We start from the raw sequence: 15,911 nt of genomic DNA on the forward strand, positions 1-15,911 counted from the left end.
AACAGGACGACACGCTGAAATAAGGCCACTTGCGTCTCCGGAGCAAAACGATTGTCCTTTGAAGCGGAACCAACCACCAGAAACTCACCAACGAGTAATCTGCATAAATGATGGGCCACTTTCGTGTTCATTATTGGTTGTCAGTTTTACTGCGTAGAGGCGAAAAAAAACGTTCCGTACGGGTGCGTTGAGTTTCTGGTCCATTCTTTCCAATGAGAAATGCCCACTTCATGTCTGCGACCTGCAGCAGCTTAAAATATTCATCGAGTTGGGAAAACGCTTTTCCTGTTTTGTGTTGGTGCAGGATGGTCCGGTGGTTATTTAAGTTTACGCGTTCAGGACCTGCAAAAACATTTTTCGAATACTTTTGCAGTTAAATTGTAAATAAATGTTGATACTTTCAAGAATACTTCAAAAAATTATAATGCTTACTGGCTAGTGGTTTTGTTTCCTAACGTTAATACTGTATTGTGCAATTAAATTCAGGTATTCGATTTATGCGTTAAGCCAATTGAAGTTAACCAGATAACTTTTTAATTGGATATTAATTCATTAATCGTCGATGCAAAACTTAATTAGTTCAGGAATGGCTGTATGCAAAACTGTTCTCAACAATTTTTTGTGCATTTCATACATTGACAAATATTTTAATTTATTATATGTTTGAAACAAAACAAGGTCTTTTTTAAAAGTGTGATATTTGAAACCACAAATTAAGTGTAAAAGTTGGTACAAGTAAAAAAAATCTTCTCCACAAGCATTGCATTGGTTGACGTGTGACAGCGTAACAATTCAACTTCTAATGGAACACTCAAAGGCATTGCATTGCACCTGTCTCAACGTTAACAAAGTGTAAGCCAAATCTGACCAAATGAGGTGGCCAATTTGTGGCTTCTGGAGCATGGTTCCGCTGCAGCCAGCATATTTGAAATGTCTGTTGGCTAGGGAGAGAACAAGAGAACCCCATCTACACTGTCGAACTTACTGTGGAGTGTTACAAAGTGGCCAGAATTGAATTATCTTTGTGCTCGTGTTTTACGATGGGACACTGCCCTGTGACAATCGTTGAAGTGTATTTTACTTTGTAGTCAAGTATCAAAAGTTTGTGCCGCTTTAGGAATAGTTTAGTTTATTTTTTAAATATTAGCTATCAGTACAAAGCTCCCCTTTCTGGACAATGCATCAAATGAGAAAACTTTCAGAAAGCGAACAACCAATGAAACTGAATGGGTTTTGTACCAAAATCTGGAAACGGAACGAAAACTATATCATTAAACAATGTCGACCTTGAACAGCTGAATAGAATTTCGGGGTAAAACGGTTCATTACGCACAAAACTACAAACCACTTCCAGCGCGGGGAGCACAGGTCAAATAGGGAAAGTTCTGATTGAAACTCTGTATGGTTTTCACCCAGGCCAAGGAGGCTAAGTTTGTGCGCTTCAATTATAAAGTTTTCAAAGCTCGGTTGCATCAGTAGTGTTTGGCGGTCGTATACCAATGAGTGCAGCCCCGTTGGCAGTTTAAACATAAAGAGAGAGAGAGAGAGAAAGCTGGTTTTGCCAAGCGGTCGGGATTGCCAGCAACAGTTGTGAACAAGTGTACGACCGAACCGGAAAATCGACCGCTGACTAGTTGGTTTGTTGTTCGGCACCGGATATTAATACAAGTTGGGCATACGATTGAGGAAATTTATTGCTTCCTCCGAGCTTCGGGGTGCAACTGCCATTTATTAGCAAACTTTTCTAAAGTAAACAATTGTTTTTTTTTAGGTTTCAGTAATTTGTTTGTAAATTACTGCCAACGATTCAAAAGGGTTTTATGAACAAATTAAATAATTATCACTTTTTTCATTTCCCTCTCCAACTTTATGAACTTGAAGTTTTTTTTTGTCATTTTTTAGGAAATCTTTGGAACTCTCAACATGTTTAGAAAAAAATGACCATTGTCTGATTTTTTTGGCTCCAAGGTAGCACAAATCCATCTATAGTCAAAATGAAATAATAATATCATTATTCTATGATAGCATGCTATTAATTTATCAAACAATATACTTGGACTTTAATCCCTAGTGTAAGAAATAAAAAATGTATAGAGTTTTCTCACATAATTGAACACATATTTTCATGTATATTTAATCTAAACAAGCCTTACCCGACAAACTTTGTTCTGCCTTTTTTCGTTTGTTGACGTTTCAAGCTCTTTTCCTTATGCAGCCTACTGTGATCAAAATATGATTATACGTAACCCTTCCCATACAATCGGCAGATTTTCCGGAATCGGTTTCGGAGTGACCAAAGTTGTAACTTTTTGGCGTAAGAACCTTCCTTGGACATATATGAACCTATCGCAACAAAGAGCACCTCGATCCGATGCTCCGTATTGAACTGATTCGCGTTCGAACAAACCCGTCGATTTTTTTTATTTATATAGATTTGGTTTAAGTCAAAACTTTCACAACCATACTTTCCGATTGCTTGATGTTTTTTGAAATATTTTTAAAAAATATGAATGAAAACGTCTACCATGCCATATGGCACAAACGTTGGCACTTTTGGTTGACTGAAACATCAAAAGTTTGTCGAAGTCGACTTTTTTGTGATAAATAATTAAATAAAGAATCGGTATTTTTCTGAGATCCCATTTTCACAGCATGACCTAAAACTTTGCAAAAGCCATCAAATCAAATTTAGAATATCTTAATACCACTTTATTATGGGCAGCCCCCCAAGCCGAGTTTTTTTTTTAATTTTTAAACAAGCTTAAAATTTGAGGGATCCTTTCTTGTGAGCGAAGAAGTCGATTTTTATAATTTTTTTCACCCGAAAATGTCTCCATACAATTTTGGAAGCTGTACATACCGTAAAATGATGGTGACTTTAATAACCAGGGTGACATTGTTAGTTTTGAGATTTTTTTCGCAAAATGAAGGGTACAAATAAAATATGTACGGAATTGTGTGGAATCATACTGACCGGGGTAGAGAAAGGTACTTCTATAAAAAGTTTTCATTAAATTTTGAAAATTTTAAAAAGTTAGTTTAGTATAATTAAGAAAACCTTGATGAATAGCATTATTTTCATATTCTTAAAGTGTCATGATTATCTCAATGAACACGATTTCAAATCGGAAAACGGAATGCATTTTCGAGTTCTTCGGACTTTTCTTCTAGGTAAAGGCAAACGGAGTAAGTTTATAATAAAAATATGTGTGTTTTAGAAACATAATTAAATAAAATTTACAAATTTGAAGGCAAATAGAACAAATTTTATACAAAAAGTGAAAACTTTCGATTTGTGCTTCGAATTTAGTTTTAAAATGCATTATTACTCGATAATTTTATAATCAAAACTATTTTTAACAAATTTTAGGCGAAATTCGGACTTTTTAGCAATTTTGCGTAAAATACATATATATTGTTAAAAAGCTTATAAACTTAGTTGATTTGATTTTTTTGTTGTTAAAAACTATATCAACAACCTTAGCGATGGTACATTTGACGTAAAAATAAAATTTGAACACCTTTAACCTGATTTTAACAACAAAAACTATGACTATCAAAGTCACCCCGGTATTTAAAATAAGAATTTTCAACGCAACATTTAAATATTTTTAGGATATAAAAAACCGCAACTTTCGAAATAGAAAGTAATATTGATTTTACATAAAAAAATTAAGCAATTTTTTTGGGCTTTAGCTATTTTTTTCCAAAAAGCCAGTATGGCTCGAAAGTGGTGGGTTTTGGTCCCATCAACAGGAACAAAAAAAATCAAAAAATTTAAAAAAAATGTTTCGCTTTGTCTCAAAATTGGAGTGGAAGTTCTTGGCCATTAGGGTGACCTACGCCATGGGGTGGTTTTTCAAAATATCATAACTTGGTGTCATTTTAACCGACGCAAATGAAGATGATTGATAAGGCTTTTAGATAACAAAGTTTGGATTTAAAACAAATTAGTCATATATTTGAAAAGGTCGCATGAAAATTTGAAATGCGGTTTTGACAGCGTCTGTACCGAAGAGCCTATTTCTGGAAATATTTTAAACGGATTCCTCGGGAAATTTTACGAAACATACTCAGAAATAGAAAAACTCCCATTTTCAGCCAAATCGAAGCATTTTAACTTTTTTGAAACTTTTGCATATACAGTCATCCCACATATTCGGAACACCCACAAATTCGGAACACTTTTATGATAATTTGTCAATAGCATGCCAAAAGTAGCTTTTCTGTCGACCTTACTATTTTTAGAACCTTCATTTGGACATTATCTTGCTATTTCACTTGTAAAAATAGTACTTTTTGAACAAAAAACTTCATTCCAAGGCTATTTTGTCCAGAGCAGCAAAACATTGCCTCCAAATGGCCTGTTTCATAATTATGGGATGTTATTGTGCCTCCCACAATTGTGGAACACCTGAATTTAACTGATATTTTCACAAAAAAGTTATCAAACCATGCATCAAACATCACTAAGCTTGAGTTTCATTGGATTCAGTGTGTGAATTCATTGTTTGGTAATAAATATGTACTCCTGAAGAGATCCAAAGTTTGTTTACATTCGTAAGAAAAAAGTGTTCCAAATTTGTGGATTTCAAGGGTCAAAGTAATTCTTCAAAAACTTCATATAAAAGTTAAAATTTGCAGATGTTCGCAGCTTTCAAATGAAGTTAAAAGCGAAACATTAAGTTCAATTATCGATGTGCTATGATTTTTTGAATATTGGCCGATCTGGAAACCGTTCCAAATATGTGGGATGACTCATTTCTAAGGTGTAAAATTGGTAGGCTTCGAGGTAGGCTTAATATTACCTCTTTTATGATGTAATTTTACTTCAATGAAGTAAAAGTGGGATCACAACGGAAAAGTGGTACACATGTTTTCTGACATGAAAGACTGCACTCAACCCCCGGTGGTTGGTCATTTTTTCGTTTGACACTTTTTTAGTTCGTACCCCGTTGGTTGGTCAAAGCCAAACTAAAAAGTGACGAACTGTCACTTTTTACACGGCGCTCACGCACACTATCAAAACAAACGTTTGGTAGTGTGTGTGAACTCCGTGTAAAAGGGGTGTCAAACTAAAAAGTGACCCCGTTCGTTTGACAACAGTTGGTGTCAAACCATCGGGAATTGAGTGTACTTTGTAAATGTTCATCCACATACAAAATATTAACTTGATCATTTTCCCACAAATTATTATGACAAAACCGTTCAAAACTAACATCTTTGCAACCTCGTTAAAATATTGCCGCAAAGATAACACAAATCCTCCATAATCGAAACCCTCGAAACTCGCCCTAGTGTCGCAACGTTCTGATTTTTATGACAGATTACAACATCATTTCGGTGCTGTTGAAAGCACATTTTGGTGCCCCAAATCCCTATCACCAAAGCTGGAAATGGAATGCTTCCACTGTATTGGCCACTTTTTCACTACAGTTAAGGACAAGTGGGACGCTAGTGAAATGTTTTGGGGAAGAGGGGGTAAAACGGTCGCTTTTAGTGTCTGCAAATGGAATTTCAATTCATGTTTTGATTCTGTAACATTTTTTTTGAATCGCTAGTAATTAATGCACTCGTCACATTTTATCCTAAACATTTCCACACTCTCCAAATCGGTGCGACCTTTCAATCCGTGATCCGGATCCGGATGCGGAAAGCATCCATCAGGTTCAGTAGTCACTGATGGTGGCATTCCTGGGGCCCCGGCTAAGTGTCACACGGAACGGGTGTAGGTGACCATGGTCGGGGTCGTCCTGTCGTATCGCCGTATATCGTCGATTCGGAGTGGACCTTTTTCACACTTCGATGGTCACGGTGTCGGGACAGTGGAGGTCAACGGTGCAGCAAGGCAGGAGTGTGGCTATGCTCGGGAATTTATATGACATTCGTTGGACCATGTGATCCGATTATTTAATGCTTGCAAGAGGTGGATGCGGCTGATTTGGTATCGATTTTTGGCTTTGATGCACGATATTGAAGAAAGAAGCTTACTTTATTGTAGTTGGGAGATGTTTCTTAAGGCCAGTTGTATGTAACCGTAGAAAATCACAAATTTTCATATTACAGCAAATTTATTGAATCCACTAAAAAGATGATTTTCAATCACTCCTGAAAGTTTCATAAAGATATTACATGATTAAACTGAGTTAGAGACGATATTAAGCTCAACATTTTGCCGTGCGCATAGCGGACTGTCAAACTTTCTGAGCGTTTTTCTTGAAACACCGAGTTGATGTACGGGTGTCACGATATTTCGAGATGGGAAGGACCAAATTGGCTGAAATTCGGGTTGAAGACTCTCAAGACATATCCCGTGTGCATGACGAAGCCCGATTTTAAAATTTGATTAAAAAAAATACAAAAATAAAAACTGGCGATTTTTTATATTTAAAAAAAACCCAAAAATATTTCTATCTTTTTTAAAAATAAGTTTTTTGAAAATCGGCCTTCGTCATGCAGACAGGACCGGTTTAACGAGTCTTCACCAAAATTTTGAGCCGATTTGGTCTAGGCAGTGTTAACATATCGTGGCACCCGTTTTTTTGAAACTGCTAACTTAAAATAGCTTTATCTCGGCAATGATAAAACCAAATGCCTTCAAATTTGTTTTGATAATAGATGAAAATGTATATTTTAATTTCCTGAAAACAGATTTTAAATGAAATTAAGTGCCCACACCAACCTCTGACTTTTAGTAGATTTACATGTATGTAACCTTTTTTGATTTATATGTATGTAAGTTTTTTCTTATTTGGGACCATCCATAAACCACGTGGACACTTTTTTTGGAAATCTCGACCCCCCCCCCCCCTCGTGGTCAACTGTCTATACAAAAAAAGAATCTATGACATTTCCCCGAAACCCACATTCCCGAAGAGACATTTCCCCGAATGCCACATCTCCGAAAAGACACTTTCCCGAAATGTCATTTACCCGAAAATCATTTCCCCGAACAATCCATTTCCCCGAACGGCCACATCCCCGAATGGCGACTTCCCCTAAAAACCATTTTCCCGAATGGCCACTTCCCCTAATTTTCCACATCCCTGAAAATCATTTTCCCGAATGACCATATCCCCGAACGGCCATTTTCCCGAACGCCACTTCCCCGAACCCGGTCAGGCAGGTATGGTATGGTATGGCAGGTATCGCAAAAATTTGTAATTGTTACTCGGGACCTTGGCAACCAAAATCAGCTGTCGAGCTTAAGTATAGCCCCTAAACTACTTTAAAGTGATTTACTGCCCCTGGTCGCATAAATGTCCCATATGCATTTTCATCGATTTCGAGTTATTGATGCAGTTTGATTCAAAATTGTGTGCTCTTTCGAAAGAGCCTATAACATCCAGTACTTTGTTCTAAGAATCTGGAAGAAATCCAGTTGTTTCGCGAAAACTTAACACGTAGCCTTATGTATGGGACAAACTTCAAATGCGTTTTTCTCAGCTTGCTGTTTTTGCATATGGGACATTTATGCGAACATGGGCAGTTTAGTAATTTTAAATCTAAAATGGCGGTGATGAAATATTCAAAAAATGCTTTTTGTAATTCAATACTCAACTATTCAGATTTGATTAAAAGTGTTGGTCGCAGAACTCGAATTGGACGTAAAAAAATAAAAAAATAATTGTTCAAAGTCTTCATCCAGCCAAAATTGATAAAGACAAATTAGTTCAGTTAAACAAAATCTAGAACAAACTGAATCCAGCGCATCGAGTCGTCGCATAAGCTATCGTTGCTGTTCTATCCTTACCACGTAGATACCGTTTTGGAAAATTGTCCTTTGCTGAAAATGGCCGCTACAAAAAAAATCTTTTTTTATTGAACGTGGATGATCTCAATACCCCGCACTCTTGAAGTGTCCGCGTGGTTTATTAATGGCCTTCTACGGTTATTTGTTTTTTTTTAATCTTACAAAACACGTAGGAGAATTTAATATTAACGTCATACTGTTATAAAAAAAAATCCCTAAATAACAATTTAGTTTATATCTAGGTCATCATTCGGAAAAATTGATTTTTTGGTGAAGTAACCATTCGGGTATATGTAAATTCGGGAAAACGGCAGTTCGGTAAAATGGCCATTCAGGTAAATGACATTCGGGGATATGGAATTTTCGGGAAAATGATTTTCGGGGATGTGGAGTTTTCGGGAAAATGATTTTCGGGGATGTGGAATTTTCGGGAAAATGATTTTCGGGGAAGTGGCACTTTCGGGGAAATGATTTTCGGGGATGTGGAATTTTCGGGGAAATGATTTTCGGGGATATGGGATTCGGGAAAGTGGGATTCGGGGATAAGGGATAAAACCACAAAAAAATCTTTTTTTGTAAGGAGCGTGGACAATCGCCATACCTCACCCCCCCCTCCCCCCTCAAAGTACGTAGTTTATGGATTATCCCTTCGAAAGATCACATTTTCTGAATGTCCCTTTTCTTAAACATTGGTTGTTTAAGTAGGTTGTTTGTTTTAAAAATAGGAGGAAATAGGAAATAGCATATTTTTTTTATTAGCAGTGTCTAATGAGACGTGACAATATTATCAAAGGTTCATTGATTGCAAAGTAATAGGTATCAATCGTCGTTCGCCCTAACAATATTGCCACTTAGACACAAACAAAAATCTCAACTGGGAATAACTTTTCAAGAAATACATTTTAGCATCCCAAGTAGCATTTTAGAGTCATTTGGTTTTTTTCTAAGTTCCATAAACGCTCATAAAACCTGAAATGAGTTTTATGGTATCCTTAAAAAAACTGTTAGGGGCAGGGGGGCAGAATGGCCCGCCTAAGTAAAATGCGCCAAAAACCATATAAAAACATATAAATTTATGAATTCAGTGTAGTAGGCTTATGCTTTGGGATGTTCCCTTCAATGTTATATACTTGGTTGATGAAAATTTTTAGCTTAAAACTATTTTTGAGCCACTTTAAAAAAATGTTTTTTCGACTACTTTTCCAGGGTGCGGGGCAGAATGGGCCACCCTGCGGGGCAGGATGGGCCACCTTAGAAAACAAGCCATTTTGTCTAATACAACGTTGAAAGGAGATAAGAAATGTCTTTAGGGACCTTTCTTACATAGTTTCCATGAAGTTAGACCACTTTTATGAAAATAGTCATTTACCAAAACAAACATTTTTGAAAATAGTGTTAATATGTTAAGACACTATTATTACAAACAAGCATCAAAACAACTAAAAAATCAACTAATGTTGCATTAAACGTGATTTGTGAAGCTACCAGGAGTGAAATAATCAAGTTAGCTACAATTTCGTAACTTTTGATTGTTTTTTAACATTCTAACGCCCAAGGCTCCAAAAAAGTTGGAACGGTAACTTCAACTCAATGGTTCTCGGGCATAACACAACCAATCAAGATGATTCTTCTTTCCAGTGATTTGTTAGAATGTCTAGATGATTCTAGAACTTTGAAGAACTGGACTCACAATCCAGAGGTCGCTGGTTCGAATCCCGAGGCGGACGCAAAAATTCTAAGTGTAAATATAGGTATTCGGTGCCCTCTCCTCGTGCCATACTTTCACACTTAGGAGACCCGGGAGGCGGAGTCTTGTCGCAAAAAGAACGATACACACCTGTGGAACCGTTGACGAAAGCGCAAGATTTAAGAGGGCCACATTATAAGGTGTCACGTCGATTCCGTATTGAAGAACTTAATTTGAACAAATCTGTAATTTATGCGATCAAAAACATCGTTCCAACTTTTTTTTCGCGTGTAAAAAAAATTCGCCAAAAATTCCGCGGAGGCAGTTATTTTAAAAAAGGTGGAACGATGTTTTCGGGCGCAGAAAATACAGATTTGTTCAAATCAAGTTCTGCAAAATTTTAGGATCATCTAGACATTCTTATAAATCACTGGAAATAAGAAACGTCCCGATTGGTTGAGTAATGCCAGAGAACCAGCGAGTTGAACTTACCGTTTCACCTTTTTTGGATGGCTTGGGCATCCGTGTAAGTTGGACATGCGTTGGGCGTTCCAGTGTTAAGGCAGGAAAAGGATGGTCCATTCTGCCCCCAAGTGGATTTAAATTTAACACTTCCACCACCAAGCCTCTAAATGACTTGAAGGTTCCATTGTTGTTTGTTTACCTTCATAATAGCTCCCGGTAACATTCTAAACATTGAACACACTTTTTCAAACAATCTAACTTGTCAGATAGCTTATTTAAGAACCTCTAAATAAACAACATTTGCGTGGTTTTGTCAATCAATTTACAGTTTTGCTCATAATGCGAAAAATACAATGAGTTCAAACGTCGTTTTCGGTGTGGTGATGTTATTTGACGTCCTTTATAAGACCCTTGCCTTACAGTTGGTCTAAATCCATTCTAAAGCCTAATACCAAGAATGGCCCATTCTGCCCCCTGCCCCTATGTTATGGGGGGATAGCATACACAGAAAAAAGTGTAAATTTACTTGACACGGAAATCATTAATCACATGTAAACTCGGCTGATGTAAACATAAGATTCTATATCACACGTAAAATCATGTTTTTACGTATGATTTGTTGCAAATTTACATCAAATTGCAATCAATTTTATTTAAGTGTTACGTCATCAATGATGTAACATTCAAAATTATTCATTTCTGTGTATTTTTGGGATAACCAAAAAGTTACAGCACAGCTTTGCATGAGAAATACTTGCTTTTACCGTAGTTCTCTCAAACATCGTCATGTGGGGTTGGATGTTCCGTGCATAGATGACCAATCCCAAAGTAGAAAGTTGTGTTCTATAGCATCGACATAGGAAAAACATATGAAACCCTGCCCCAAACGCATATGTTGCTGGATATAGAATGTAACGTAATTTAAATTCGTTTTACCCTTAGCCAATGTAATTGAATTTAGCTCCGTGCTCGAGGCACCTCAAGAGGATTCGGCAATGAATTACTCTGTATAGTCAGTGTGCGTGTCCCGAGAAAAAATTCCGGCATAAATTCTCAGCCTGTAAAAGAAGAGACCAAGAAAAGTTGTAATCATGTTATGACAAATTGCTTTTCACGCATAATTTTTTGCCTGTCCCAAAATCCTTCAGAGAAATCCTTCCGGGAAATCCCTCGAGATTTTGGCAGACAGCATTAAGAGCACTCGACAATGATGGGGATGCTGCTGGTGCACACATATTTTTACTCATGAATATTTACCTCTGACGAAAATCGTTTGAGGATTGTCACGGCGTACACTTCTGATACAATTCTAGCAGAATCCGTAAATTGGCATGTTGATGATTTCTTCGAATTCTTTTTTTTGCAATTCCGTCGTGCTACTTACTTTTCCTGTCATTCTTGAACGACGAAATAGCCTACTTTTCTGTACCAAAAAATAACAGAATCGAATAGCAACACTTTTCAAAATAAATGCTGAAAAGTACTACTTTTCAGCACTCAAATGGGTGCTGAAAAGTTGAACTTTTCAGAACTTGTTTCGAAAAGTAAAATTTTTCAACATTTTTTGATTTAAACGATTTATTGACAAAATACATAAAATTGACATAAAATTTCACTCAGTGTGTGTTTTTTGGAATTGCAAAAAATGTTGTATGGAACTCGTTACAAAACTTGATTTTTTCAGCACTCTTCGTATTTATCCAACTCGGTGAACCTCGTTGGATAAATGTACGACTCGTGCTGAAAAAATTTTCTTTTTGCAACTTGTTGCATAAACTACTATTAGAGTGCAATTTGTGAATAATTAATTTTACCTTGTTCTGTAATGTAACATTTCGTCGCTGTCATGCTAACTTGTTGTACGTGCATTTTAGGCCAAATTGAGTTTAGAACGCCATTTTGTGCTGATCACAATGCCTCATCTTTTGACTATCACAGATCTCCAAAATTCAATTTCAATCCTGAGATATTCAATAAAAACCAAAAAAGCTCCGTGCATTTTTGCCACTTTTCCTATGAAATAAGTTTCAATCTTGTTGTGCTATCTTGACACAGCCTGAAAATTCATGTAAGTGTGACAATTGCCCAAAGGGATTTCTGGTTAGAACGCGTTTGACACAGGAACGAGCTAGACTACCGTAAACATTTTCAATTACAACTTGGGAAACCAGCAACCAAATTCAACCAAACTTCAGGATGATCCACAGAATGGTCAAACAAACATTAAAACGCTTTTTTCTCGAAACGTCAAAAAGCGACGTACCAGCATCGAGCGACTTTGATGTTTCGTTCATATATTTATCATTTCAAATTTCGGTGTTCTTAACTTTCTCGTTTGAAGCAGATTGGAATCGAACCCAGAACCATTCGCGAACACCGTAACCAGTCAGCCATGGCCACTCCATTTTAATGCCATTCTCACATCATCTTTTTTTGCAGGGAATTCATCACCGAGTGTTTGTTCCCGACGACCAAGAGCCCGTACGAACTTCCCTGGCAGCAAAAGATGGCCTGGGGCGTGGTGTTCGGAGCGATGCTGCTCGTTGCTATCACCGGCAACTGCATCGTCCTGTGGATTGTACTCGGTAAGTGAATGTCATACAGTAGGGTGGAATACCAACATCAATTTTATAGCACAGCTTTTCTTCAGTACCTTTGGGGGTTCGAAGCAATCTCCAAAAAAATTAAAAAATGCTGTATGCGATTGAATTCAGTGTGTGAAATTGATCTAAAAAAATCATGTTCTAATTAAAAGATTAGTTTCCTTTGAGATTTGTACACCCAAAGGAAAAATAGATATCAAAAACTGCAACAGTGGATTTGCTGCAGAAAATGTTTCATTTTATGACAGTTTTTGCAGCCAGCTCATAGCTCATTTTTGCCCTAGTGTAAACATGTCAGCAATCTGAAGTTCTCACCAATACAAATATATGCTGGAGCATCCTCGAGAAACATCGAGCGCTCCACGGCGCAGTAGTAACGTATTAGATTACCAACCAAGAGGTTGCCGGTTCAAGCCTCGTTTGAACTTGTTTTGTTTTCACAATACTAGCAAACAGCAGTAATTGTCGGTAACGGGCAAAAATGCCATACCTCTATATCGCAAGATATTGCACAAAGTCTATAATGCCTTTAATACTTCTGATCCAGAAAGATAAAACTCACTAATACTCTCAAGCATTCACCGTGTTGGGGGTAGAAAATGGTAATCGATTGCAACTTTTCAATTTGAATTTTAAAATTATGAACATTATTTTAACATTTACCCTATGGTTGGCAGCAAAGAAGAAAAAATCCATTGAACCGCACACTGGCAATGATGCTAGCGGGCGTTAGTGAGTGGGTTTCTCACTTAAAGGTCTGGCATGGATGGCATGGATGCAATTTATGCAGTACGATTTGTATGTTTTTGCTCTTCTACTTCAAATGTGCCTGAAACAGTAACTTAGTAAGATAAAACCGGCTAATGACATCGTTTGTTACTGCGACTTTGCCACAAGTGGATTCAAAGGAATGAACTGATTTGGCTTTTAAAAGTTTCTCGGCTTATTTATTTTTGAAATGGTTTGTATGACAAACGCTTTGTAAAACAAAGAGGTATAAATCATTTTGAAACGTTCAATAAAACATACTAAAATCGGGTTGATTGTCTGCTATTACAGAGTAATTGCATATACCGAGTTATTTTATTTAAAAAAAAACACCTGTTTACTAGCTTTCGAAAAAAATCCACGTTCATACTTTCGAGAGCATTTCAGAGAATTTTTATAACGTCAAATTTAAATTGCCATTTTTTGGAAATATAATTCATTCCGCATCATAATTAAAACTAAAAAATACTACTTCGCAGAAAAATTTATCATGAATTAATTGCAACATATTTTCGGAGAAAACGAGTCATTTCAAATAGCCTTCTTTGAATTCATAGGGAAAAATATAATCAGAAGGTCTGATTCGGTTAATTCTTTTCATCGAAATCATGACGTCAGAGGGAAGTTTTCATGAAAGGCTTAATTTCTTGGTGGATCATCAAAAACCACAGTTGATTTTTTTTTGTTAATTCAAACTTATATTTAAAATTCAATCCTAAAATCATTATTATTTTTTGCAGAAAGTGACCTGTCACAAAAGTTTAGTTTCTTTAAACGGGAATAAATATAGACGGGAAATATTTAGAACTCAAAATAACTTAAACTGAAATTGCTTAGTTGAACTTGCGTACCATTTTCATTTCCATGAGATATTTTTAATTATCACGACACGGCAATGCAGATTGGAAAATTGAAATGCTTTTAGTCGTCAATTTCCAGCGGAGAGAAACTTCCCGGAAGTTCAATTGCTTTCGGAATTTCATTTATGTCGCTGCATCGAATCTTTTGTTGACCTTTCCTTTTTTGAATAAAAGCAAATAAAAGATAGTCTAAAGGGTAATGCTCGCGTCGCGTTTTTGTCTGTTTGTTTTGTTGTTTTATTGGTACACAATGAGTTATTTTCAATAACTCTCATAAAACACAATTTTATGTGAAAAATTAGCAGACCGATTGGGTCTTCAAAAGTATTGATTATAATTTGATTTTTTGGAATTATTGATGAAAAAGGTTTCGGGAGAAAAAAAGTATTGGCTATTTTTATTCTTTGGTATAAATGATGAAGGATCTTCTGGATAAATTATGGCATTTTGCCTTCCTCACTGAGGTAAGGCTATAATCCTGCTCTGAAAATGAACTTTTGATTAAAAGCTCCTAGACCCACCTTCATGTATACATATCGACTCAGAATCGAAAACTGAACAAATGTCTGTGTGTGTGTATGTGTGTGTGCATGTGTGTGTGTATGTATGTATGTGACCAAAATTCTCACTGAGTTTTCTCAGCACTGGCTGAACCGATTTTGACCAAACCAGTTGCATTCGACTTGGTTTAGGGTCCCATACATCGCTATTGAATTGTTTGAAGTTTCGATAAGTAGTTCAAAAGTTATGTATGTGTTTTCATAAATATCCGGATCTCAATTATATGCATGTAAACGATGTCCGGATCCATCATTCGACCCATCGTTGGTTAGGTAATTGAAAGGCCTTTCCAATGAGTCCAAAACATTGAAGATCTGGCAACCCTGTCTCGAGTTATTACCACATAAGTGATATTTATGCACTTTTTTGAAGCCGGATCTCACTTAAATGTGTGTAAACGATGTCCTGATCCATCATCCGACCCATCGTTGGTTAGGTAATTGAAAGGGCTTTCCAATGAGTCCAAAACATTGATGATCTGGCAACCCTGTCTCGAGTTATTATCACATAAGTGATATTTATGTACTTTTTTGAAGCCGGATCTCACTTAAATGTATGTAAACGATGTCCTGATCCATCATCCGACCCATCGTTGGTTAGATAATTGAAAGGCCTTTCCAATGAGTACAAAACATTGAAGATCTGGCAACCCTGCCTCGAGTTATTATCACATAAGTGATATTTATGTACTTTTTTGAAGCCGGATCTCACTTAAATGTATGTAAACTATGTCCGGATCCATCATCCGACCCATCGTTGGTTAGGTAATTGAAAGGGCTTTCCAATGAGTCCAAAACATTGATGATCTGGCAACCCTGTCTCGAGTTATTACCACATAAGTGATATTTATGTACTTTTTTGAAGCCGGATCTCACTTAAATGTATGTAAACTATGTCCGGATCCATCATCCGACCCATCGTTGGTTAGGCAATTGAAAGGCCTTTTCAATGAGTCCAAAACATTGCAGATCTGGCAACCCTGTCTCGAGTTATTACCACATAAGTGATATTTATGCACTTTTTTGAAGCCGGATCCCACTTAAATGTATGTAAACGATGTCCGGATCCATCATCCGACCCATCGTAGGTTAGGCAATTTAAAGGGCTTTCCAATGAGTCCAAAATATTGAAGATCTGGCAACCCTGTCTCGAGTTATTACCACATAAGTGATATTTATGTACTTTTTTGAAGCCAGATCTCACTTAAATGTATG

The 15,911-nt window shown here is 36.6% G+C and overlaps 1 protein-coding gene across 1 annotated transcript in view; it reads left to right on the plus strand.

The window, feature by feature from the left end:
• Positions 1 to 15,911, plus strand: part of LOC6047624 (tachykinin-like peptides receptor 86C) — a 195,399-nt gene that overhangs the window by 33,080 nt on the left and 146,408 nt on the right. The window contains exon 3 of the mRNA XM_038248917.1: positions 12,345 to 12,490. Within this exon, the coding sequence (XP_038104845.1) occupies positions 12,345 to 12,490 (146 nt within the window). The remainder of the gene's footprint in view (positions 1 to 12,344; positions 12,491 to 15,911) is intronic.

Source organism: Culex quinquefasciatus, chromosome 1 (assembly GCF_015732765.1).
Source record: "Culex quinquefasciatus strain JHB chromosome 1, VPISU_Cqui_1.0_pri_paternal, whole genome shotgun sequence".
Lineage (NCBI taxonomy): Eukaryota > Metazoa > Arthropoda > Insecta > Diptera > Culicidae > Culex > Culex quinquefasciatus.